The sequence below is a fragment of the Oncorhynchus mykiss genome, chromosome 18, assembly GCF_057628025.1.
Source record: "Oncorhynchus mykiss isolate SJ-2025 chromosome 18, ASM5762802v1, whole genome shotgun sequence".
Taxonomy (NCBI): Eukaryota; Metazoa; Chordata; class Actinopteri; order Salmoniformes; family Salmonidae; genus Oncorhynchus; species Oncorhynchus mykiss.
In genome coordinates, this window is record NC_143039.1 from 14,723,147 (window position 1) to 14,747,682 (window position 24,536).

The 24,536-nt window shown below is 45.0% G+C and overlaps 1 protein-coding gene across 4 annotated transcripts in view; it reads right to left on the reverse strand.

Annotated features, from left to right (window-relative positions):
- nhsb (Nance-Horan syndrome b (congenital cataracts and dental anomalies)) overlaps nt 1–18,721 on the reverse strand; it is a 158,731-nt gene extending 140,010 nt beyond the window's left edge. For all 4 annotated transcript variants that reach the window (XM_090207266.1, XM_036951558.2, XM_090207265.1 and 1 more), the window contains exon 1: nt 17,828–18,721. In XM_090207266.1, the coding sequence (XP_090063392.1) occupies nt 17,828–18,110 (283 nt within the window). In that variant the 5' untranslated portion in view covers nt 18,111–18,721. The remainder of the gene's footprint in view (nt 1–17,827) is intronic.
- Nucleotides 18,722–24,536: the final 5,815 nt, after the last annotated feature.

A 24,536-nucleotide genomic window follows, 5' to 3' on the forward strand; every position in this document is an offset into this window, starting at 1 on the left:
ACCTCATTTTGTGGGCAGTGTGCACATAGCCTGTCTTCTCTTGAGAGCCATGTCTGCCTACGGCGGCCTTTCTCAATAGCAAGGCTATGCTCACTGAGTCTGTACATAGTCAAAGCTTTCCTTAAGTTTGGGTCAGTCACAATGGTCAGGTATTCTGCCGCTGTGTACTCTCTGTTTAGGCCCAAATAGCATCCTAGTTTGCTCTGTTTTTTTGTTAATTCTTTCCAATGTGTCAAGTAATGATATTTTTATTTTCTCATCATTTGGTTGGGTCTAATTGTCTCTCTCTCTCTGTCTCTGTCTCTCTCTCTCTCTCTCTCTCTCTCTCTCTCTCTCTCTCTCTCTCTCTGAATAACACAGTAGTCTACTAGACGTACTGCATTTCAAGTTACTTCCAGCGCCGACAGAGATGGCCGCCTCGCTTCGCGTTCCTAGGAAACTATGCAGTTTTTTGTTTTTTTACGTGTTATTTCTTACATTAGTACCCCAGGTCATCTTAGGTTTCATTACATACAGTCGAGAAGAACTACTGAATATAAGATCAGCGTCAACTCACCATCAGTACGACCAAGAATATGTTTTTCGCGACGCGGATCCTGTGTTCTGCCTTACAAACAGGACAACGGAGTGGATCCTATGCAGCGACCCAAAAAAACGACTCCGAAAGAGAGGGAAACGAGGCGGTCTTCTGGTCAGACTCCGGAGACGGGCACACCGTGCACCACTCCCTAGCATTCTTCTTGCCAATGTCCAGTCTCTTGACAACTAGGTTGATGAAATCCGAGCAAGGGTAGCATTCCAGAGGGACATCAGAGACTGTAACGTCCTTTGCTTCACTGAAACATGGCTCACTGGAGAGACTCTATCCGAAGCGGTGCAGCCAACGGGTTTCTCCACGCATCGCGCTGACAGAAACAAACATCTTTCTGGTAAGAAGAGGGGCGGGGGCGTATGCCTCATGGCCAACGTGACATGGTGTGATGAAAGAAACATACAGGAACTCAAATCCTTCTGTTCACCTGATTTAGAATTCCTCACAATCAAATGTAGACCGCATTATCTACCAAGAGAATTCTCTTCGATTATAATCACAGCCGTATATATCCCCCCCCAAGCAGACACATCAATGGCTCTGAACGAACTTTATTTAACTCTCTGCAAACTGGAAACGATTTATCCGGAGGCTGCATTCATTGTAGCTGGGGATTTTAACAAGGCTAATCTGAAAACAAGACTCCCTAAATTTTATCAGCATATCGATTGCGCAACCAGGGGTGGAAAGACCTTGGATCATTGTTACTCTAACTTCCGCGACGCATATAAGGCCCTGCCCCGCCCCCCTTTCGGAAAAGCTGACCACGACTCCATTTTGTTGATCCCTGCCTACAGACAGAAACTAAAACAAGAGGCTCCCGCGCTGAGGTCTGTCCAACGCTGGTCCGACCAAGCTGACTCCACACTCCAAGACTGCTTCCATCACGTGGACTGGGAGATGTTTCGTATTGCGTCAGATAACAACATTGACGAATACGCTGATTCGGTGTGCGAGTTCATTAGAACGTGCGTTGAAGATGTCGTTCCCATAGCAACGATTAAAACATTCCCTAACCAGAAACTGTGGATTGATGGCAGCATTCGTGTGAAACTGAAAGCGCAAACCACTGCTTTTAATCAGGGCAAGGTGTCTGGTAACATGACCGAATACAAACAGTGCAGCTATTCCCTCCGCAAGGCTATCAAACAAGCTAAGCGCCAGTACAGAGACAAAGTAGAATCTCAATTCAACGGCTCAGACACAAGAGGCATGTGGCAGGGTCTACAGTCAATCACGGACTACAGGAAGAAATCCAGCCCAGTCACGGACCAGGATGTCTTGCTCCCAGGCAGACTAAATAACTTTTTTGCCCGCTTTGAGGACAATACAGTGCCACTGACACGGCCTGCAACGAAAACATGCGGTCTCTCCTTCACTGCAGCCGAGGTGAGCAAGACATTTAAACGTGTTAACCCTCGCAAGGCTGCAGGCCCAGACGGCATCCCCAGCCGCGCCCTCAGAGCATGCGCAGACCAGCTGGCCGGTGTGTTTACGGACATATTCAATCAATCCCTATACCAGTCTGCTGTTCCCACATGCTTCAAGAGGGCCACCATTGTTCCTGTTCCCAAGAAAGCTAAGGTAACTGAGCTAAACGACTACCGCCCCGTAGCACTCACATCCGTCATCATGAAGTGCTTTGAGAGACTAGTCAAGGACCATATCACCTCCACCCTACCTGACACCCTAGACCCACTCCAATTTGCTTACCGCCCAAATAGGTCCACAGACGATGCAATCTCAACCACACTGCACACTGCCCTAACCCATCTGGACAAGAGGAATACCTATGTGAGAATGCTGTTCATCGACTACAGCTCGGCATTCAACACCATTGTACCCTCCAAGCTCGTCATCAAGCTTGAGACCCTGGGTCTCGACCCCGCCCTGTGCAACTGGGTACTGGACTTCCTGACGGGCCGCCCCCAGGTGGTGAGGGTAGGCAACAACATCTCCTCCCCGCTGATCCTAAACACTGGGGCCCCACAAGGGTGCGTTCTGAGCCCTCTCCTGTACTCCCTGTTCACCCACGACTGCGTGGCCACGCACGCCTCCAACTCAATCATCAAGTTTGCGGACGACACAACAGTGGTAGGCTTGATTACCAACAACGACGAGACGGCCTACAGGGAGGAGGTGAGGGCCCTCGGAGTGTGGTGTCAGGAAAATAACCTCACACTCAACGTCAACAAAACTAAGGAGATGATTGTGGACTTCAGGAAACAGCAGAGGGAACACCCCCCTATCCACATCGATGGAACAGTAGTGGAGAGGGTAGCAAGTTTTAAGTTCCTCGGCATACACATCACAGACAAACTGAATTGGTCCACTCACACAGACAGCATCGTGAAGAAGGTGCAGCAGCGCCTCTTCAACCTCAGGAGGCTGAAGAAATTCGGCTTGTCACCAAAAGCACTCACAAACTTCTACAGATGCACAATCGAGAGCATCCTGGCGGGCTGTATCACCGCCTGGTATGGCAACTGCACCGCCCTCAACCGTAAGGCTCTCCAGAGGGTAGTGAGGTCTGCACAACGCATCACCGGGGGCAAACTACCTGCCCTCCAGGACACCTACACCACCCGATGTCACAGGAAGGCCATAAAGATCATCAAGGACATCAACCACCCGAGCCACTGCCTGTTCACCCCGCTATCATCCAGAAGGCGAGGTCAGTACAGGTGCATCAAAGCTGGGACCGAGAGACTGAAAAACAGCTTCTATCTCAAGGCCATCAGACTGTTAAACAGCCACCACTAACACTGAGTGGCTGCTGCCAACACACTGACACTGACTCAACTCCAGCCACTTTAATAATGGGAATTGATGGGAAATGATGTAAATATATCACTAACCACTTTAAACAATGCTACCTTATATAATGTTACTTACCCTACATTATTCATCTCATATGCATACGTATATACTGTACTCTATATCATCGACTGTATCCTTATGTAATACATGTATCACTAGCCACTTTAAACTATGCCACTTTGTTTACATACTCATCTCATTTGTACATACTGTACTCGATACCATCTACTGTATCTTGCCTATGCTGCTCTGTACCATCACTCATTCATATATCCTTATGTACATATTCTTTATCCCCTTACACTGTGTACAAGACAGTAGTTTTGGAATTGTTAGTTAGATTACTTGTTATTACTGCATTGTCGGAACTAGAAGCACAAGCATTTCGCTACACTCGCATTAACATCTGCTAACCATGTGTATGTGACAAATAAAATTTGATTTGATTTGATTCGATTTGATTTGATTTGATTTAAGCCATTAGCCAGTGAAATATGAACAAAAGCACATTTTGAATGGTCTACGAATGGTTATGAATGGTCTATGAACGGTTATGGATGTTCTTTGATAACAGATGAATAAAGCCTAACATAACAGGCTTGTACATGTGTGAACCCAGAACTGTGACATCACCTCATCACTCGCCAGGTGACTGGGGAGGAGAGGAGTATAACACGTTGGGAGGTGTGGGGACAGTTTCCCTGTGTGTGTGTGTGTGTGTGTGTGTGTGTGTGTGTGTGTGTGTGTGTGTGTGTGTGAGTGTAAATGCTTCACATTATCACAGTGCTGTGAAAGCCTCCGTGTGATGCTGTGACAAGAGTTGTTGTCTGATAAGAGAGAAAGCCAGGAGAACCATGGGGGGGCAGGCTTTCACTACACCACCACTCCCCACATCTGGTCACCCTAACTGGGGTTGTGGAACCACAGGTATCCCCACTGCCCACTTGATTGATGATGGGATTAGTGATGCACGGGTTGACTCATAACCCGCAATCCCCGCGATTATATCTACGGGGTGGGTGGGTTTAGGGTCATGAAATATTGTGTGGTTGAATGGCGGGTGGCGGGCGGTTTGAATTAAGAGAAAACGATGAATAAAAAAAATCTCTTAAGTGTATAATTCTTGTGCATTTCATACCTAAAGGTTATATTTAGGTTTTACTTACATTATTTTTATCTGGGGTAAGTGCCTAAGATTTAGGGCCTCATCTTTCCAGTTTAGTTTTTGTTGAGTTATTGCATTTTCTCCCCGGTCCCTAAACCTCTGCTGCATGAGAAAAGCAGAGATGAAAGAGAAAACTGGACGGATGTCAACTTGACTGAACCATTGATTCTATCGATGTACTACTATTATACTATTACTACTACTATACTATTACTATACTACTACTACTATACTATTACTATACTACTACTACTACTATAATATTACTATACTACTACCACTATAATATTACTATACTACTACTACTATACTATTACTATACTACTACTACTACTATAATATTACTATACTACTACTACTACTATACTATTACTATACTACTACCACTATAATATTACTATACTACTACTACTATACTATTACTATACTACTACCACTATAATATTACTATACTACTACTACCACTACTATACTACTACTACCATAATATTACTATACTACTACTACTACTATACTACTACTGTACCATTACGATACTACCACTACTATACTATTACTATACTACTACTGCTATACTATTACTATACTACTACTACTATACTATTACTATACTACTACTACTATAATATTACTATACTACTACTATACCCCACTACTACTATACTATTACTATTCTACTACTACTACTATACACCACTATCCATATGAGTGGTACAGTCATCACGCTGGCACAAACATCAATTCAACATCTATTCCACTTTGGTGGAAACTACTACTATACCATTACGATACTACCACTACTATACTATTACTATACTACTACTATACTATTACTATACTACTATTACTACTACTATACTACTACTACTACTATACTACAATTACTATACTACTACTACTATACTACTACTACTATACTACTACTACTATACTACTACTACTATACTACTACTACTATACTACTACTACTATACTACTACTACTATACTACTATTACTATACTACTATTACTATACTACTACTACTACTACTGCTATACTACTATTACTATACTACTACTATTACTATACTACTATTACTATACTACTACTACTACTACTATACTACTACTACTACTACTACTACTACTATACAACTACTACTACCATTAGTACTACTATTACTATGATGTTGTAAGTTAAGTTCCAGCCTCAACATAGTAACGTGACACTCCTCTGGGTCTCCCTCCTCCTCTCCTCAGGCCAGACGACTGAGAAGAAACTAAACACAGACGTTCTCCAGACTGACTCCATCAATTACACCTTCCAGGCCCCTTGAAATACAGTATGATTAAAGAGTTGGACAAAATGAAAACAGGTATCAGTTGAAAGTGTAAACCTCCCTCTTATCCCCTCCCCCTTCCCATAGCCATCCAGCCATCCAAGCAGACCTGACTAACAGTGCCTCAGAAAGTATTCATACCCCTTGAATTATTACACATGTTGTTGTTACAGCCTGTATTCAAAATGTATTAAATATGAGTTTTTCTCACCCATCTACACACAATACCCCATAATGACATCACAATACCCCATATTGACATCACAATACCCCATAATGACATCACAATACCCCATAATGACATCACAATACCCCATAATGACATCACAATACCCAATAATGAGAAAGTGAAAACATATTTTATAAAAATGTTGCCAATTTATTTAAAATTAAATACAAAAATATCGAATTGACATAAGTATTCACACCCCTGAGTGTTAGAATCACCTTTGGCAGCGGTTACAGCTGTGAGTACTTGTGGGTAAGTCTCTAAGACCTTTGCACACCTGTATTGTACAATATTTGCCCATTGTTCTTTAAAAATCATTCAAAATTGTTGATCATTGGTAGACAGCCATGTTCAAGTCTTGCCATAGATTTTCAAGCTGATTTAAGTCAAAACTGTAACCAAGCCACTCAGGAACATTTAATGTTCTCTTGGTAAGCAACTCCAGTGTGTTTTAGGTTATTGTCCTGCTGAAATGTGAATTTGTCTTCCAGTGTCTGTTGGAAAGCAGACTGAACCAGGATTTTGCCTGTGTTTAGCTCTATTCTGTTTCAAGAGAAACAACAGTGAAACAGAGTGATATTCTGCTTGGTTTCCAAGCTAGTAGTTCCATACAACGAGTTATTGAATAGGATCTATGTGAGTAGTTGTACAGTAGAGTTCTGAGGAAGGGAATGCAGTCAGGGCATAAGATCCTGGGTGTTAACATAGCAGCATTGTAATTCACCCTATACACACAACAACACTGATGACATATTAACATAACAGCATTGTAATTCACACAACAACACTGATGACATATTAACATAACAGCATTGTAATTCACACAACAACACTGATGACATATTAACATAACAGCATTGTAATTCACCCTATTCACACAACAACACTGATGACATATTAACACTCAGCGTTGTAATTCACCCTATTCACACAACAACACTGATGACATATGAACATAACAGCATTGTAATTCACCCTATACACACAACAACACTGATGACATATTAACATAACAGCATTGTAATTCACCCTATTCACACAACAACACTGATGACATTTTAACTTAACAGCGTTGTAATTCACACAAGAACACTGATGACATATTAACATAACAGCATTGTAATTCACCCTATACACACAACAACACTGATGACATATTAACACTCAGCGTTGTAATTCACCCTATTCACACAACAACACTGATGACATATTAACACTCAGCGTTGTAATTCACCCTATACACACAACAACACTGATGACATTAACAGTCGGCTTTATTATCAGACTCTAGGCGTTCTCTAGCCTTATACAGACAGACAGATAGGACAGATATGAGAGAAAAGAGGGGGAGGCAGAGAGAGGGAGAGAGAGAGAGAGAGAGAGAGGGAGAGAGGGAGAGAGAAAGAGAGAAAGAGAGAGAGAGAGAAAAGGGGGGAGACAGAGAGAGAGGGAGAGAGAGAGAGAATGAAAGGAGAAACAGAGAAAAGACAACTATCTACCTCTTTAGCCAAGTGTAGAGTGTACAGAGAAAGCGAGGGAACGCGGGAGAGAGATAGAAGAGATGCTGCAGTGCATGTCCATACTGTACTGTACTGTACTGTGTGTCTGGTGAGGAGGGAGTGGTGTCGTCTCTCTTTACTCCCTCTCTCCGCTGCTGCTTTATTTGACCCACTTCCTCATCTCACCAACACCTAGGTAGCTGGCTGGCTTGTCAAGGCTACGACATGCTATTTAGGAGTTGAACAACGTGGCCACTCTGTAACAGACCTCTCATCTTAAAGGCACAATCTGCAATTTAAACAGCCTGATCCTGCTCCACATAATAGTTTTTTAAACGTATTTTAAAGCCATACAGATTTGGGGTTTTGATTGGGTAAGGCAGTTGTAGTAAGTTCGTATTAAAGGGATCTATGAGTTCTATTCTTCAAGAAGCAATTTGTTAGTATATATATATATATGTGGCCTTTTTCAGGAAGCTGGGTGTATGACGAACGTCACTACTTCACAGGAGAGACATTTTTCTAAATCAAAATGCATTTTCTTTTTTCAGAAATTCCTTCTTGAACATGTGAACTTTAATGTGCCTTAGTAATAAACGGGTGTGTCCTCTGTAAATATCAATACAATTGTTAAATTACGAGCCTAGTTGGTTTAGCCACAGAAGACAGGAACCTTCCCGTTAGCCATGATTGGTTGAGACAATCGATGGGCTGGAGAGATTAGTTCCGATTGGTCTGCCATGTCGCAGGCTTCTTTCTATAACATGAGCTGCTCAGATAATCCTTGCTACCGGGTTTTAAAAACAAGATATAGCCATGGAGAACTGCAAGTGTTGCTACTGCTCTCAATGACATTGCTGCCCTGAATTTGGCAGGCGCCATTGACAAATATCAGTGGGAAAAAGTTGTGAGGGACTACTTTCTGTTGACTGTCTGAAAATGAATCAGACGATGAGGAAATCCCTGACCTAGGTAAAACCATTTATTTCTGTATTTTACCCCCTTTTCTCCCCAATGTCGTGATATCCAATTACAATCTTGTCTCATCACTGCGACTCCCCAAAGGGCTCAGGAGAGGCGAAGGTCAAATCATGCGTCCTCCGAAACATGACCCGCCAAACTGCGCTTTTTAACACCCGCCCGCTTAACCCAGAAGCCACCTGCACCAGGAAACACCATCCAACTGACAAACAAAGTCAGCCGGCAGGCGCCCGGCCCATCACAAGGAGTCGCTAGAGCCCCGGCGGTCAAACCCTCACTTAACCTGGATGAATGCTTCACGGCCATGGTTGCCCTTAGTTTGAAGATGTAATCTAGAGACAGGTGTTTTATAAAACAGCCTTCTGTGTTCTCTTTTTGACTCCCTCTGCATTAGCAAACAAACTCGGTTTCCACAGGACATTCAACTGATTTCAAAACTCTGTCAATTTCTTCCGTGACAACTACACTGTTGATCTCCATTTCTTCTCCGTCACTGTCATCAGAAGACTCTAGTCTAGTTCAATGAAGAAGAAACAAAGTTCTACCGTGGCCTCCCAAGTGGCGCAGCGGTTTAAGGCACTACATCGCACTGCTTGAGGCATCACTACAGACCCGGGTTCGATCCCAGGCTGTGCCACAACTGGCAGTTGGCCCACTGTGTAGTAATATGACTCAAATCTCAGAAAGCCGTTTCCATTGCTACACTGAACAAAAATATGAACGCGACAATTTCAAAGATTTTACTGAGTTACAGTTCATATAAGGAAATCAGTCAATTTGATTCAGTCGATCCTGATCATCCCAAACAAGCTTAATGGGTGACATGGGTGTATGGGTGACATGGGTGTATGGGTGACCTAGATGTATGGGTGACCTAGATGTATGGGTGAAATGGGTGTATGGGTGACATGGGTGACCTAGATGTATGGGTGTATGGGTGCCATGAGTGACATGGGCGTATGGGTGACATGGGTGTATGTATGACATGGGTGACATGGGTGTATGGGTGACATGGGTGTATGCAGGTCATGGAGATTTCCTTCTTTTCACTCTATCATCTAGGTTAGTATTGTGGAGTAACTACAAATGTTGTTGATCCATCCTCACTTTTCTCCTGTCACAGCCATTGAACTCTGTAACTATTTTAAAATCACCATTGGCATCCTGGTGAAATCCCTGAGCGGTTTCTTTACTCTCCGGCAACTGAGTTAGTAAGGACACCTGTATCTATGTAGTGACTGGGTGTGTCGATACACCATGCAAAGTGTTAATTATATTTCACCATGCTCAAGGGGATATTCAACGTCTGCTGTTTTTTTACCCATCTACCAATAGGTGCCCTTCTTTACAAGGCATTGGAAAACCTCCCTGGTCTTTCACTGCTCGACTGAGGGACCTTGCAGATAATTGTGTGGGGTACAGAAATGAGGAAGACATACTAAAATCCTGTTAAACACTGCAAACTGAGTGAGTCCATGCACGTTATTATGAGACCTGTTAAGCCAATCATTTTTTGGGGGCTTGCAAACTTATTTTGGCTTGCCATAACAAAAGGGGGTTGAATACTTATTTACTCAAGACAATTCATTTTAATGAATTAGTACAAATAAAAAATAAACATTATTCCACTTGGACATTACGGGTATTGTGTGTAATTGCCAGTAACAAAAATCTACATTTAATCCACTTGTAAATTCGGGCTGTAGCACAACAAAATGTGGGAAAAGTCAAGGAGTGTGTATACTTTCTGAAGGCCCTGTAAAGTATAAACAACACAGATTTTGTGAACAAGGAAGTGTAAAAAACTGAGCCAAAACTTTTCAAGGGCCATTTCTCAAAAGTGGGTTTACAAGTTTATCAACTTTCACCGTAGCATTACGTTCCCAGTGTTCTTCCTCCAATTGCAGCGAAGCTCAGAGCCTGTACTTTAATCCAATATCAAAAACACTGCTTCCAGTGTTGGACCGAAAAGAGACGAGGGGTCACAAATTATTGAAATGACCATTGAACAGCAGGAACTCTTATAGACTGTGTCTTTGAGAAAGCCAAATCAGATTCTCTACAGTGTATATCATTTACATTGGGGCTCCTGAGCTGAGATCCCAAGTGCTTGTTGATTGTCATGGATTAGATTATCGCTGTGAAAAACCTAGTCATGTGCCATTCTGATTCACACATGACGGCCAGAGTAGAGAGGAGAAGTCATGGCTCTCCATGCTACAGCATATTGCACTCCTGTTGACCAGATCAAATCAGATCATAATGAAGGTTTTCACCACCTCTCCTCAACTGTAGTTCAAATGCTGTAAAAAAACAAAATCTAACAGGAGAACTGTAATGTAGTTCAATGTAGCTTACTCATCGACACTCAAACAGAGCACTGTAAAGGTCTGACTTTGTGATTATAAAATGTGTGACACTAACCCATCCTCTGGACTATGTGTCAATCACTAGGGTACATATTGGAGAGAAAAACACATAGTTTAGTGAAGGAAAAAGTCCACACCTCCACCTCAGGGGCTGACTGACCCTTCTAATGCAATGTTGTCAACAGTACAACTGATTCCTGAACAAACTGTCCTTTCTGTCAACAGTACAACTGATTCCTGAACATCCTGTCCTTTCTGTCAACAGTACAACTGATTCCTGAACAATCTGTCCTTTCTGTCAACAGCACAACTGATCCCTGAACATCCTGTCCTTTCTGTCAACAGCACAACGGATCCCTGAACAAACTGTCCTTTCTGTCAACAGTACAACTGATTCCTGAACAATCTGTCCTTTCTGTCAACAGCACAACTGATCCCTGAACATCCTGTCCTTTCTGTCAACAGCACAACTGATTCCTGAACAATCTGTACTTCCTGTCAACAGTACAACTGATCCCTGAACATCCTGTCCTTTCTGTCAACAGCACAACTGATCCCTGAACATCCTGTCCTTTCTGTCAACAGCACAACTGATTCCTGAACATCCTGTCCTTTCTGTCAACAGTACAACTGATCCCTGAACATCCTGTCCTTTCTGTCAACAGTACAACTGATTCCTGAACAATCTGTACCTCCTGTTCTTTAGGATGTATCCCTCAGGGTGTCTTATTCACCTGGCAGCCCTCTCAAACAGCACCAGGAGTTTATGTGTGTGTGTGTGTGTGTGTGTGTGTGTGTGTGTGTGTGTGTGTGTGTGTGTGTGTGTGTGTGTGTGTGTCCTTGTGTTAGTGTGTGTACCTATCCCCCCCTCAGGGTCAGTTGTCTTTAGTTAAGAAGGAGGAAATCATTAAGAAGCCTTTCAGTTCAGAGAACTGAGGAACACCAGTCACAGCATGCCTGGTAGTGGATGGAACTAAGACCTGAGGAACACCAGTCACAGCATGCCTGGTAGTGGATGGAACTAAGACCTGAGGAACACCAGTCACAGCATGCCTGGTAGTGGATGGAACTAAGACCTGAGGAACACCAGTCACAGCATGCCTGGTAGTGGATGGAACTAAGACCTGAGGAGCATCAGTCACAGCATGCCTGGTAGTGGATGGAACTAAGACCTGAGGAGCATCAGCCACAGCATGCCTGGTAGTGGATGGAACTAAGACCTGAGGAGCATCAGCCACAGCATGCCTGGTAGTGGATGGAACTAAGACCTGAGGAACACCAGTCACAGCATGCCTGGTAGTGGATGGAACTAAGACCTGAGGAGCATCAGCCACAGCATGCCTGGTAGTGGATGGAACTAAGACCTGAGGAACACCAGTCACAGCATGCCTGGTAGTGGATGGAACTAAGACCTGAGGAGCATCAGCCACAGCATGCCTGGTAGTGGATGGAACTAAGACCTGAGGAACACCAGTCACAGCATGCCTGGTAGTGGATGGAACTAAGACCTGAGGAACATCAGTCACAGCATGCCTGGTAGTGGATGGAACTAAGACCTGAGGAACATCAGCCACAGCATGCCTGGTAGTGGATGGAACTAAGACCTGAGGAGCATCAGCCACAGCATGCCTGGTAGTGGATGGAACTAAGACCTGAGGAACATCAGTCACAGCATGCCTGGTAGTGGATGGAACTAAGACCTGAGGAACACCAGTCACAGCATGCCTGGTAGTGGATGGAACTAAGACCTGAGGAACACCAGTCACAGCATGCCTGGTAGTGGATGGAACTAAGACCTGAGGAACACCAGCAACAGCATGCCTGGTAGTGGATGGAACTAAGACCTGAGGAACACCAGTCACAGCATGCCTGGTAGTGGATGGAACTAAGACCTGAGGAACACCACCCACAGCATGCCTGGTAGTGGATGGCACACTGTAAACTACTGAAACGACTCTCTTTTGAGTTCTCCTTGAGTAGAGTTCATAGTGAAACTATTCCCTTCTCAGGGCTAAGATGCCAGGGGGTCAGGGAGCCAGGGGGGGTCAGGTCAGGCTTTGATGCCTTCACATGGCCCGCCCCTCCCCTGTGGAGAAGCAGAGGGACGGTCTGGTCTGTCTGGGCTGCTTGTGGAGGGGGGTAGAGGATTTGGGGGTTCCCTGGCCATGTGTCTAAGAAACCCCAGCCTCATCACTCTCACCAACATCACCATTCAGCCTCAGCCTCCACTCCAGCCTCTTTCAAACTAAACTAAGATGACAAGCCAGGTTCCCCACCATCTCTGTTGAGATGACATTATAGAAGGCCAGGCCATCACCAACGATAAGGGTAATCATCGTGTGAAACTTCAACTGGCTATGACTAAACTAAGTGTCAGTGTTAGTAAAGAGGGACACTTCAGGCCAGAGTAGCTGCATTTCAAAGTTCCCTGTCAGTGTCAGCAAAGAGGGACACTTCAGGCCAGAGTAGCTGCATTTCAAAGTTCCCTGTCAGTGTCAGTAAAGAGGGACACTTCAGGCCAGAGTAGCTGCATTTCAAAGTTCCCTGTCAGTGTTAGTAAAGAGGGACACTTCAGGCCAGAGTAGCTGCATTTCAAAGTTCCCTGTCAGTGTTAGCAAAGAGGGACACTTCAGGCCAGAGTAGCTGCATTTCAAAGTTCCCTGTCAGTGTTAGTAAAGAGGGACACTCCAGGCCAGAGTAGCTACATTTCAAAGTTCCCTGTCAGTGTCAGCAAAGAGGGACACTTCAGGCCAGAGTAGCTGCATTTCAAAGTTCCCTGTCAGTGTTAGCAAAGAGGGACACTTCAGGCCAGAGTAGCTGCATTTCAAAGTTCCCTGTCAGTGTCAGTAAAGAGGGACACTTCAGGCCAGAGTAGCTACATGTCAAAGTTCCCTGTCAGTGTCAGCAAAGAGGGACACTTCAGGCCAGAGTAGCTACATGTCAAAGTTCCCTGTCAGTGTCAGCAAAGAGGGACACTTCAGGCCAGAGTAGCTGCATTTCAAAGTTCCCTGTCAGTGTCAGCAAAGAGGGACACTTCAGGCCAGAGTAGCTACATTTCAAAGTTCCCTGTCAGTGTCAGCAAAGAGGGACACTTCAGGCCAGAGTAGCTGCATTTCAAAGTTCCCTGTCAGTGTCAGTAAAGAGGGACACTTCAGGCCAGAGTAGCTGCATTTCAAAGTTCCCTGTCAGTGTCAGTAAAGAGGGACACTTCAGGCCAGAGTAGCTACATTTCAAAGTTCCCTGTTAGTGTCAGTAAAGAGGGACACTTCAGGCCAGAGTAGCTGCATTTCAAAGTTCCCTGTCAGTGTTAGTAAAGAGGGACACTTCAGGCCAGAGTAGCTACATGTCAAAGTTCCCTGTCAGTGTTAGTAAAGAGGGACACTTCAGGCCAGAGTAGCTACATTTCAAAGTTCCCTGTCAGTGTCAGTAAAGAGGGACACTTCAGGCCAGAGTAGCTGCATTTCAAAGTTCCCTGTCAGTGTTAGTAAAGAGGGCCACTTCAGGCCAGAGTAGCTGCATTTCAAAGTTCCCTGTCAGTGTTAGTAAAGAGGGACACTTCAGGCCAGAGTAGCTACATGTCAAAGTTCCCTGTCAGTGTTAGTAAAGAGGGCCACTTCAGGCCAGAGTAGCTGCATGTCAAAGTTCCCTGTCAGTGTTAGTAAAGAGGGACACTTCAGGCCAGAGTAGCTGCATGTCAAAGTTCCCTGTCAGTGTTAGTAAAGAGGGACACTTCAGGCCAGAGTAGCTACATGTCAAAGTTCCCTGTCAGTGTCAGCAAAGAGGGACACTTCAGGCCAGAGTAGCTGCATTTCTAAGTTCCCTGTCAGTGTTAGTAAAGAGGGACACTTCAGGCCAGAGTAGCTGCATTTCAAAGTTCCCTGTCAGTGTCAGCAAAGAGGGACACTTCAGGCCAGAGTAGCTACATGTCAAAGTTCCCTGTCAGTGTTAGTAAAGAGGGACACTTCAGGCCAGAGGGACACTTCAGGCCAGAGTAGCTGCATTTCAAAGTTCCCTGTCAGTGTCAGCAAAGAGGGACACTTCAGGCCAGAGTAGCTACATTTCAAAGTCATTTATTATCTACACATTCAAGTTATTTTTAGCAAAAAGTTTGAGTACCTGCTAATAACCAACAAATGATTAAATTCAAACCGTGCCAGATCAGATCAGTGGGCTGGAAATAGATCTAAATAAATAGTCTCTAGTCTAGATTCCCAGCCCCATTCATTTGCATTGGACAGAAGTCACACCTACCTACAGTACGTGTACAAATTACCTCAACTAACCTGTACCCCCCCGCACACTGACTCGGTATAGCCTCATTATTGTTATTTCATTGTTATTTATTTTATTTTTTACTTGAGTTTATTTGGTAAATATTTTCTTAACTCTTCTTGAACTGCATGGTTGGTTAAGGGCTTGTAAGTAAGCATTTCACGGTAAGGTCTACACTGTTGGTTAAGGGCTTGTAAGTAAGCATTTCACGGTAAGGTCTACACTGTTGGTTAAGGGCCTGTAAGTAAGCATTTCACGGTAAGGTCTACACTGTTGGTTAAGGGCTTGTCAGTAAGCATTTCACGGTAAGGTCTACACTGTTGGTTAAGGGCATGTCAGTAAGCATTTCACGGTAAGGTCTACACTGTTGGTTAAGGGCTTGTCAGTAAGCATTTCACGGTAAGGTCTACACTGTTGGTTAAGGGCTTGTCAGTAAGCATTTCACGGTAAGGTCTACTACACCTGTTGTATTCGGGCGCATGTGACAAATAAAGTTTGATTTGATGCATGCTTAACAGCCATAAACATAGAATTAGGCTTACTAGAACAGGAATCTCCATTCAAGCCAATTGCAATGGCATGAGGCTTTTTCCTGTTCTAGCTATTATATTTCTTTGAACACAGCATCCCAGAGAGCCAGGATTTAGTTTACCATCAACATTGGAGAGGAACGATCCTCATCCTCCTCGTCCCTCCAATCCAGCCTTTCACAGTCCTCCCTTTCACTGGCTTGGTGTAGCCATGCTGCTGCCCAGTCTCGGCTAGCAGCATGGCTACCTACAGCCAAACCCAGACCACATCATCATCACTGGAGAGGAACGATCCTCATCCTCCTCGTCCCTCCAATCCAGCCTTTCACAGTCCTCCCTTTCACTGGCTTGGTGTAGCCATGCTGCTGCCCAGTCTCGGCTAGCAGCATGGCTACCTACAGCCAAACCCAGACCACATCATCATCACTGGAGAGAAACGATCCTCATCCTCCTCGTCCCTCCAATCCAGCCTTTCACAGTCCTCCCTTTCACTGGCTTGGTGTAGCCATGCTGCTGCCCAGTCTCGGCTAGCAGCATGCCTACCTACAGCCAAACCCAGACCACATCATCATCACTGCATCCATCCACACCAGAGTTGGCCTCTACCCCCCCCCTCTCTCTCTTACTCTCTGTCTCTCTCACACTCTCTCTCTTTCTAAATACTCCATGATGATTCACAGCAACAGCAGTAGCACTACAATTTCTAGGCTACAACATCACCATCACATCTCAGTTAGGTGACTGTTAGAAATAGTGGAATAAGTGAATGTCTCTCTTTTCCTTACGTAACTAAACCATGGCTTGCATTACACTGACTGCTGTGGCTCGAGGAAGAGAGAGGGAGAGAGGGAGGGAGGGAGGGAGAAGAGAGAGAAAAGGGAAGAGAGAGGGGGAAAGCCAGGGTGGATGACTGAAATGAATTTTAAAGATGGAGTCGTGTTATTTTTCCACCCTTCATTTCGCCTGAGGCTTAGAATGCTGTTTAGTTCCCTGGAAATAGAAGGCTCGGCTATGGGAATGAATCCACAGTATGTTGCTTATGTAGGAACCGTTTTCAGACAGCCTATGACTGCATAAGGTCAGCGCCAGGTACCTACCATTCCCTATCTACTGCACCATATGATGTGAAACAGACATCAAACAACACATTGAACATCAATACATCCAAAACAACATCTAGCCTATTCATATCTATGGGCTTGCAGTCCCTCCAAGTGAGGCCACTGGGTTTCTTCCCAAATGCATCCATCCCATTGAACAATTGTCTGTGTTTAATCATCATCTTATAATGACATAATTATCAGTCATATACTATCTATCCATGACTTCATATTCGGACTGCAATGTCCATCGCCATATAAAGTCATTATTAATGCTAGGACGATTAATGCTGTGCTGTCAAAGGTGGGTTTGCTCTAGTGGCGGATGATGAGTGTAAACAATATCACACTGCATTCTGAGAACGATATTCAACATTCCATATTTATTCCTTAACTTCCATTATAGAATGTTGCGTTTTACGCATTCAGTCACAGCTATATTAGATGCAGGCTAGGATACTACCAAGAGATGATGATGATGATGTGGAGGATACTGCCACTGGTACCACTGCCCATTCCAATGCAGACTACACGCCCCTCTGTGGCATGACATCTCCGAAGCTCAAGAATTCTACATCAAATTACTTTTAAAAAACCGTCAAGGGAAAAATAGGCACGGATGTGAAACTCCAAACAGCACATAATGGGTTTGTGTGAACGTATATTCATATTTTAAATTCGGTATAACAAATTCACAATATCAGGGCCAGGTCAGTGCAATGCAGGTGTGCGCATGCATCCGTGTGACACATTTCAATGTGGAGGAGATTCTAGTGTGGGCTCGGGCGCCGCGAAAATCGAGGCGTGTGTGTCCTTACGACTTGAACGCACTGCGATGCCTCGGAATGAATGGAATATAAACACAAATCCCACACATTGCAGAAGCAGACGCAACTATATAACATAGCGTACAATTGAGACATTTTAGTAATGGTGGTTAGGCTACTTACGCACTGCCTCCTGTCTGGGATCTAGACCGCTGGCGTTCTGTTGGATCTTCCCTATTTTATTCTGCAGAACCCAGACCCTCTGGTTGGTGGACATGATCTCGTTCTCCAGCTCCTGGAATAGGGAGCAGGCGTGTTTGGCCAGGTCGGAGAGCTGCCGCAAGGTCCGCGAGAGCACCACATTATTGATGGAGCACAGATCCTCAACGTTGAGCGAGCCTTCGTCATTTGGAATAGGTAACCTGCACAGTAACTGGGGTTCTACAATCCTTTTGGCAAATGGCATTTTGATCAACCGCAAAAATTATCCAAAATCCCCCCTAAAAAAAGCACACAAAAAATATCCAAGAAAAAAACTGTCGTTCATCGGGCGGTCTTCCGTCCCTCGTCCCCTCCTCTCCTCAATCCAAAATTCCCCGTGTCTCCTTCAGACCCTCCATCCTTTTCGTTGCTGAGATCTTACTCCGTCCGTTCTCCCGACGCGTGGCGCAGCCTGCCTGCATATAAGGATCCGCGCTACCCGAATGATCTTGGGTTGCCTCGGTGGCCTCCCCGGTTCTACTTTTTCATTGCTCCAGAATAGAGCGTGATGGCTTTAAAGGAAGAGAACACAAAACCCCGGAGTGATATCCTCAGACCGGATCAGGATTCAGGAATAGCGGAAGCTATTCAAGCGGCAGTAGCCTGCCTAGTGTGTTGAGCGGCAAATCAACGGGGAAGCGCGTGCTGCATACTGTCTCTACTATTACAGTCATAATGGGAAGAGCAGCGTATGAAAAACAGAGGGCTGGAATATAGTCAGATCTTTGTCTTTGAGAAAAGATTCAGCTTGATCTAATCTTTAGCTGCATTGCTGAGGTCAAGATCATATAAATTGTATAAACCAAAGAAAAGTCCATTGGCCTTGGGCCGATAACTACAAACGTATATTGTTTAAAGAACTGACAGACAACACCAATTAATCATTGACATTTATGATAAAAACCGCAGGTTCATTGATCCTATGTAATAAAACAAGATATGCCACACCAGTTGTCACTTCATAGGTCTTCTTTCAGAACCACTGTTTAAAGCCATGCAAGGGCTGACATCCATGATATCAAAATGATAGATTTAACCAGGCTATATAGTGTTTATTTAAATATGCTTTGTTTACAAACACTGTAGTAAAACAAGCTTATATTTTGGGTTCTGATGGGTACAACAGTTAAACTAAGCTCATGAGGCATTTATAAGTTACATTCTTCAAGAATCAATTGGTACATATCATTCATTTCTGAGTCCAAAAGTGGATGTAGCATCTGCTGATTACCCATTTAACACAGCCCTGTTGACCCCTGTCAGGCCTGGTTCTGTATAGTAGTCATTTAACACAGCCCTGTCAGGCCTGGTTCTGTATAGTAGTCATTTAACACAGCCCTGTCAGGCCTGGTTCTGTAGAGTAGTCATTTAACACACCCCCGTTGACCCCTGTCAGGCCTGGTTCTGTATAGTAATCATTTAACACAGCCCCGTTGACCCCTGTCAGGCCTGGTTCTGTATAGTAGTCATTTAACACACCCCTGTTGACCCCTGTCAGGCCTGGTTCTGTATAGTAGTCATTTAACACAGTCCTGTTGACCCCTGTCAGGCCTGGTTCTGTATAGTAGTCATTTAACACAGCCCTGTCAGGCCTGGTTCTGTATAGTAGTCATTTAACACAGCCCTGTTGACCCGTCAGGCCTGGTTCTGTATAGTAGTCATTTAACACAGCCCTGTTGACCCCTGTCAGGCCTGGTTCTGTATAGAAGTCATTTAACACAGCCCTGTCAGGCCTGGTTCTGTATAGTAGTCATTTAACACACCCCTGTCAGGCCTGGTTTCTGTATAGTAGTCATTTAACACAGCCCTTTAGACCCCTGTCAGGCCTGGTTCTGTATAGTAGTCATTTAACACAGCCCTGTCAGGCCTGGTTCTGTATAGTGGTCATTTAACACACCCCTGTCAGGCCTGGTTCTGTATAGTAGTCATTTAACACAGCCCTGTTGACCCCTGTCAGGCCTGGTTCTGTATAGTAGTCATTTAACACAGCCCTGTCAGGCCTGGATCTGTATAGTAGTCATTTAACACACCCCCGTTGACCCCTGTCAGGCCTGGTTCTGTATAGTAATCATTTAACACAGCCCCGTTGACCCCTGTCAGGCCTGGTTCTGTATAGTAGTCATTTAACACACCCCTGTTGACCCCTGTCAGGCCTGGTTCTGTATAGTAGTCATTTAACACAGTCCTGTTGACCCCTGTCAGGCCTGGTTCTGTATAGTAGTCATTTAACACAGCCCTGTCAGGCCTGGTTCTGTATAGTAGTCATTTAACACAGCCCTGTTGACCCGTCAGGCCTGGTTCTGTATAGTAGTCATTTAACACAGCCCTGTAGACCCCTGTCAGGCCTGGTTCTGTATAGAAGTCATTTAACACAGCCCTGTCAGGCCTGGTTCTGTATAGTAGTCATTTAACACACCCCTGTCAGGCCTGGTTTCTGTATAGTAGTCATTTAACACAGCCTTTTAGACCCCTGTCAGGCCTGGTTCTGTATAGTAGTCATTTAACACAGCCCTGTCAGGCCTGGTTCTGTATAGTGGTCATTTAACACACCCCTGTCAGGCCTGGTTCTGTATAGTAGTCATTTAACACAGCCCTGTTGACCCCTGTCAGGCCTGGTTCTGTATAGTAGTCATTTAACACAGCCCTGTCAGGCCTGGATCTGTATAATAGTCATTTAACACACCCCCGTTGACCCCTGTCAGGCCTGGTTCTGTATAGTAATCATTTAACACAGCCCCGTTGACCCCTGTCAGGCCTGGTTCTGTATAGTAGTCATTTAACACAACCCTGTTGACCCCTGTCAGGCCTGGTTCTGTATAGTAGTCATTTAACACAGTCCTGTTGACCCCTGTCAGGCCTGGTTCTGTATAGTAGTCATTTAACACAGCCCTGTCAGGCCTGGTTCTGTATAGTAGTCATTTAACACAGCCCTGTTGACCCCTGTCAGGCCTGGTTCTGTATAGTAGTCATTTAACACAGTCCTGTTGACCCCTGTCAGGCCTGGTTCTGTATAGTAGTCATTTAACACAGCCCTGTCAGGCCTGGTTCTGTATAGTAGTCATTTAACACAGCCCTGTTGACCCGTCAGGCCTGGTTCTGTATAGTAGTCATTTAACACAGCCCTGTAGACCCCTGTCAGGCCTGGTTCTGTATAGAAGTCATTTAACACAGCCCTGTCAGGCCTGGTTCTGTATAGTAGTCATTTAACACACCCCTGTCAGGCCTGGTTTCTGTATAGTAGTCATTTAACACAGCCCTTTAGACCCCTGTCAAGCCTGGTTCTATATAGTAGTCATTTAACACAGCCCTGTCAGGCCTGGTTCTGTATAGTGGTCATTTAACACACCCCTGTCAGGCCTGGTTCTGTATAGTAGTCATTTAACACAGCCCTGTTGACCCCTGTCAGGCCTGGTTCTGTATAGTAGTCATTTAACACAGCCCTGTCAGGCCTGGATCTGTATAGTAGTCATTTAACACACCCCCGTTGAACCCTGTCAGGCCTGGTTCTGTATAGTAATCATTTAACACAGCCCCGTTGACCCCTGTCAGGCCTGGTTCTGTATAGTAGTCATTTAACACACCCCTGTTGACCCCTGTCAGGCCTGGTTCTGTATAGTAGTCATTTAACACAGTCCTGTTGACCCCTGTCAGGCCTGGTTCTGTATAGTAGTCATTTAACACAGCCCTGTCAGGCCTGGTTCTGTATAGTAGTCATTTAACACAGCCCTGTTGACCCGTCAGGCCTGGTTCTGTATAGTAGTCATTTAACACAGCCCTGTAGACCCCTGTCAGGCCTGGTTCTGTATAGAAGTCATTTAACACAGCCCTGTCAGGCCTGGTTCTGTATAGTAGTCATTTAACACACCCCTGTCAGGCCTGGTTTCTGTATAGTAGTCATTTAACACAGCCCTTTAGACCCCTGTCAGGCCTGGTTCTGTATAGTAGTCATTTAACACAGCCCTGTCAGGCCTGGTTCTGTATAGTAGTCATTTAACACAGCCCTGTTGACCCCTGTCAGGCCTGGTTCTGTATAGTAGTCATTTAACACAGCACTGTCAGGCCTGGTTCTGTATAGTAGTCATTTAACACACCCCTGTTGACCCCTGTCAGGCCTGGTTCTGTATAGTAGTCATTTAACACAGTCCTGTTGACCCCTGTCAGGCCTGGTTCTGTATAGTAGTCATTTAACACAGCCCTGTCAGGCCTGGTTCTGTATAGTAGTCATTTAACACAGCCCTGTTGACCCGTCAGGCCTGGTTCTGTATAGTAGTCATTTAACACAGCCCTGTAGACCCCTGTCAGGCCTGGTTCTGTATAGAAGTCATTTAACACAGCCCTGTCAGGCCTGGTTCTGTATAGTAGTCATTTAACACAGCCCTGTCAGGCCTGGTTCTGTATAGTGGTCATTTAACACACCCCTGTCAGGCCTGGTTCTGTATAGTAGTCATTTAACACAGCCCTGTTGACCCCTGTCAGGCCTGGTTCTGTATAGTAGTCATTTAACACAGCCCTGTCAGGCCTGGATCTGTATAATAGTAATTTAACACACCCCCGTTGACCCCTGTCAGGCCTGGTTCTGTATAGTAATCATTTAACACAGCCCCGTTGACCCCTGTCAGGCCTGGTTCTGTATAGTAGTCATTTAACACACCCCTGTTGACCCCTGTCAGGCCTGGTTCTGTATAGTAGTCATTTAACACAGTCCTGTTGACCCCTGTCAGGCCTGGTTCTGTATAGTAGTCATTTAACACAGCCCTGTCAGGCCTGGTTCTGTATAGTAGTCATTTAACACAGCCCTGTTGACCCCTGTCAGGCCTGGTTCTGTATAGTAGTCATTTAACACAGTCCTGTTGACCCCTGTCAGGCCTGGTTCTGTATAGTAGTCATTTAACACAGCCCTGTCAGGCCTGGTTCTGTATAGTAGTCATTTAACACAGCCCTGTTGACCCGTCAGGCCTGGTTCTGTATAGTAGTCATTTAACACAGCCCTGTAGACCCCTGTCAGGCCTGGTTCTGTATAGAAGTCATTTAACACAGCCCTGTCAGGCCTGGTTCTGTATAGTAGTCATTTAACGCACCCCTGTCAGGCCTGGTTTCTGTATAGTAGTCATTTAACACAGCCCTTTAGACCCCTGTCAGGCCTGGTTCTATATAGTAGTCATTTAACACAGCCCTGTCAGGCCTGGTTCTGTATAGTGGTCATTTAACACACCCCTGTCAGGCCTGGTTCTGTATAGTAGTCATTTAACACAGCCCTGTTGACCCCTGTCAGGCCTGGTTCTGTATAGTAGTCATTTAACACAGCCCTGTCAGGCCTGGATCTGTATAGTAGTCATTTAACACACCCCCGTTGAACCCTGTCAGGCCTGGTTCTGTATAGTAATCATTTAACACAGCCCCGTTGACCCCTGTCAGGCCTGGTTATGTATAGTAGTCATTTAACACACCCCTGTTGACCCCTGTCAGGCCTGGTTCTGTATAGTAGTCATTTAACACAGTCCTGTTGACCCCTGTCAGGCCTGGTTCTGTATAGTAGTCATTTAACACAGCCCTGTCAGGCCTGGTTCTGTATAGTAGTCATTTAACACAGCCCTGTTGACCCGTCAGGCCTGGTTCTGTATAGTAGTCATTTAACACAGCCCTGTAGACCCCTGTCAGGCCTGGTTCTGTATAGAAGTCATTTAACACAGCCCTGTCAGGCCTGGTTCTGTATAGTAGTCATTTAACACACCCCTGTCAGGCCTGGTTTCTGTATAGTAGTCATTTAACACAGCCCTTTAGACCCCTGTCAGGCCTGGTTCTGTATAGTAGTCATTTAACACAGCCCTGTCAGGCCTGGTTCTGTATAGTAGTCATTTAACACAGCCCTGTTGACCCCTGTCAGGCCTGGTTCTGTATAGTAGTCATTTAACACAGCACTGTCAGGCCTGGTTCTGTATAGTAGTCATTTAACACACCCCTGTCAGGCCTGGTTCTGTAAAGTAGTCATTTAACACAGCCCTGTTGACCCCTGTCAGGCCTGGTTCTGTATAGTAGTCATTTAACACAGCCCTGTAGACCCCTGTCAGGCCTGGTTCTGTATAGTAGTCATTTAACACAGCCCTGTTGACCCCTGTCAGGCCTGGTTCTGTATAGTAGTCATTTAACACAGCCCTGTTGACCCCTGTCAGGCCTGGTTCTGTATAGTAGTCATTTAACACAGTCCTGTTGACCCCTGTCTGGCCTGGTTCTGTATAGTAGTCATTTAACACAGTCCTGTTGACCCCTGTCAGGCCTGGTTCTGTATAGTAGTCATTTAACACAGTCCTGTTGACCCCTGTCAGGCCTGGTTCTGTATAGTAGTCATTTAACACAGCCCTGTTGACCCCTGTCAGGCCTGGTTCTGTATAGTAGTCATTTACCACACCCTTGTCAGGCCTGGTTCTGTATAGTAGTCAATTAACACAGCCCTGTTGACCCGTCAGGCCTGGTTCTGTATAGTAGTCATTTAACACAGCCCTGTAGACCCCTGTCAGGCCTGGTTCTGTATAGAAGTCATTTAACACAGCCCTGTCAGGCCTGGTTCTGTATAGTAGTCATTTAACACACCCCTGTCAGGCCTGGTTTCTGTATAGTAGTCATTTAACACAGC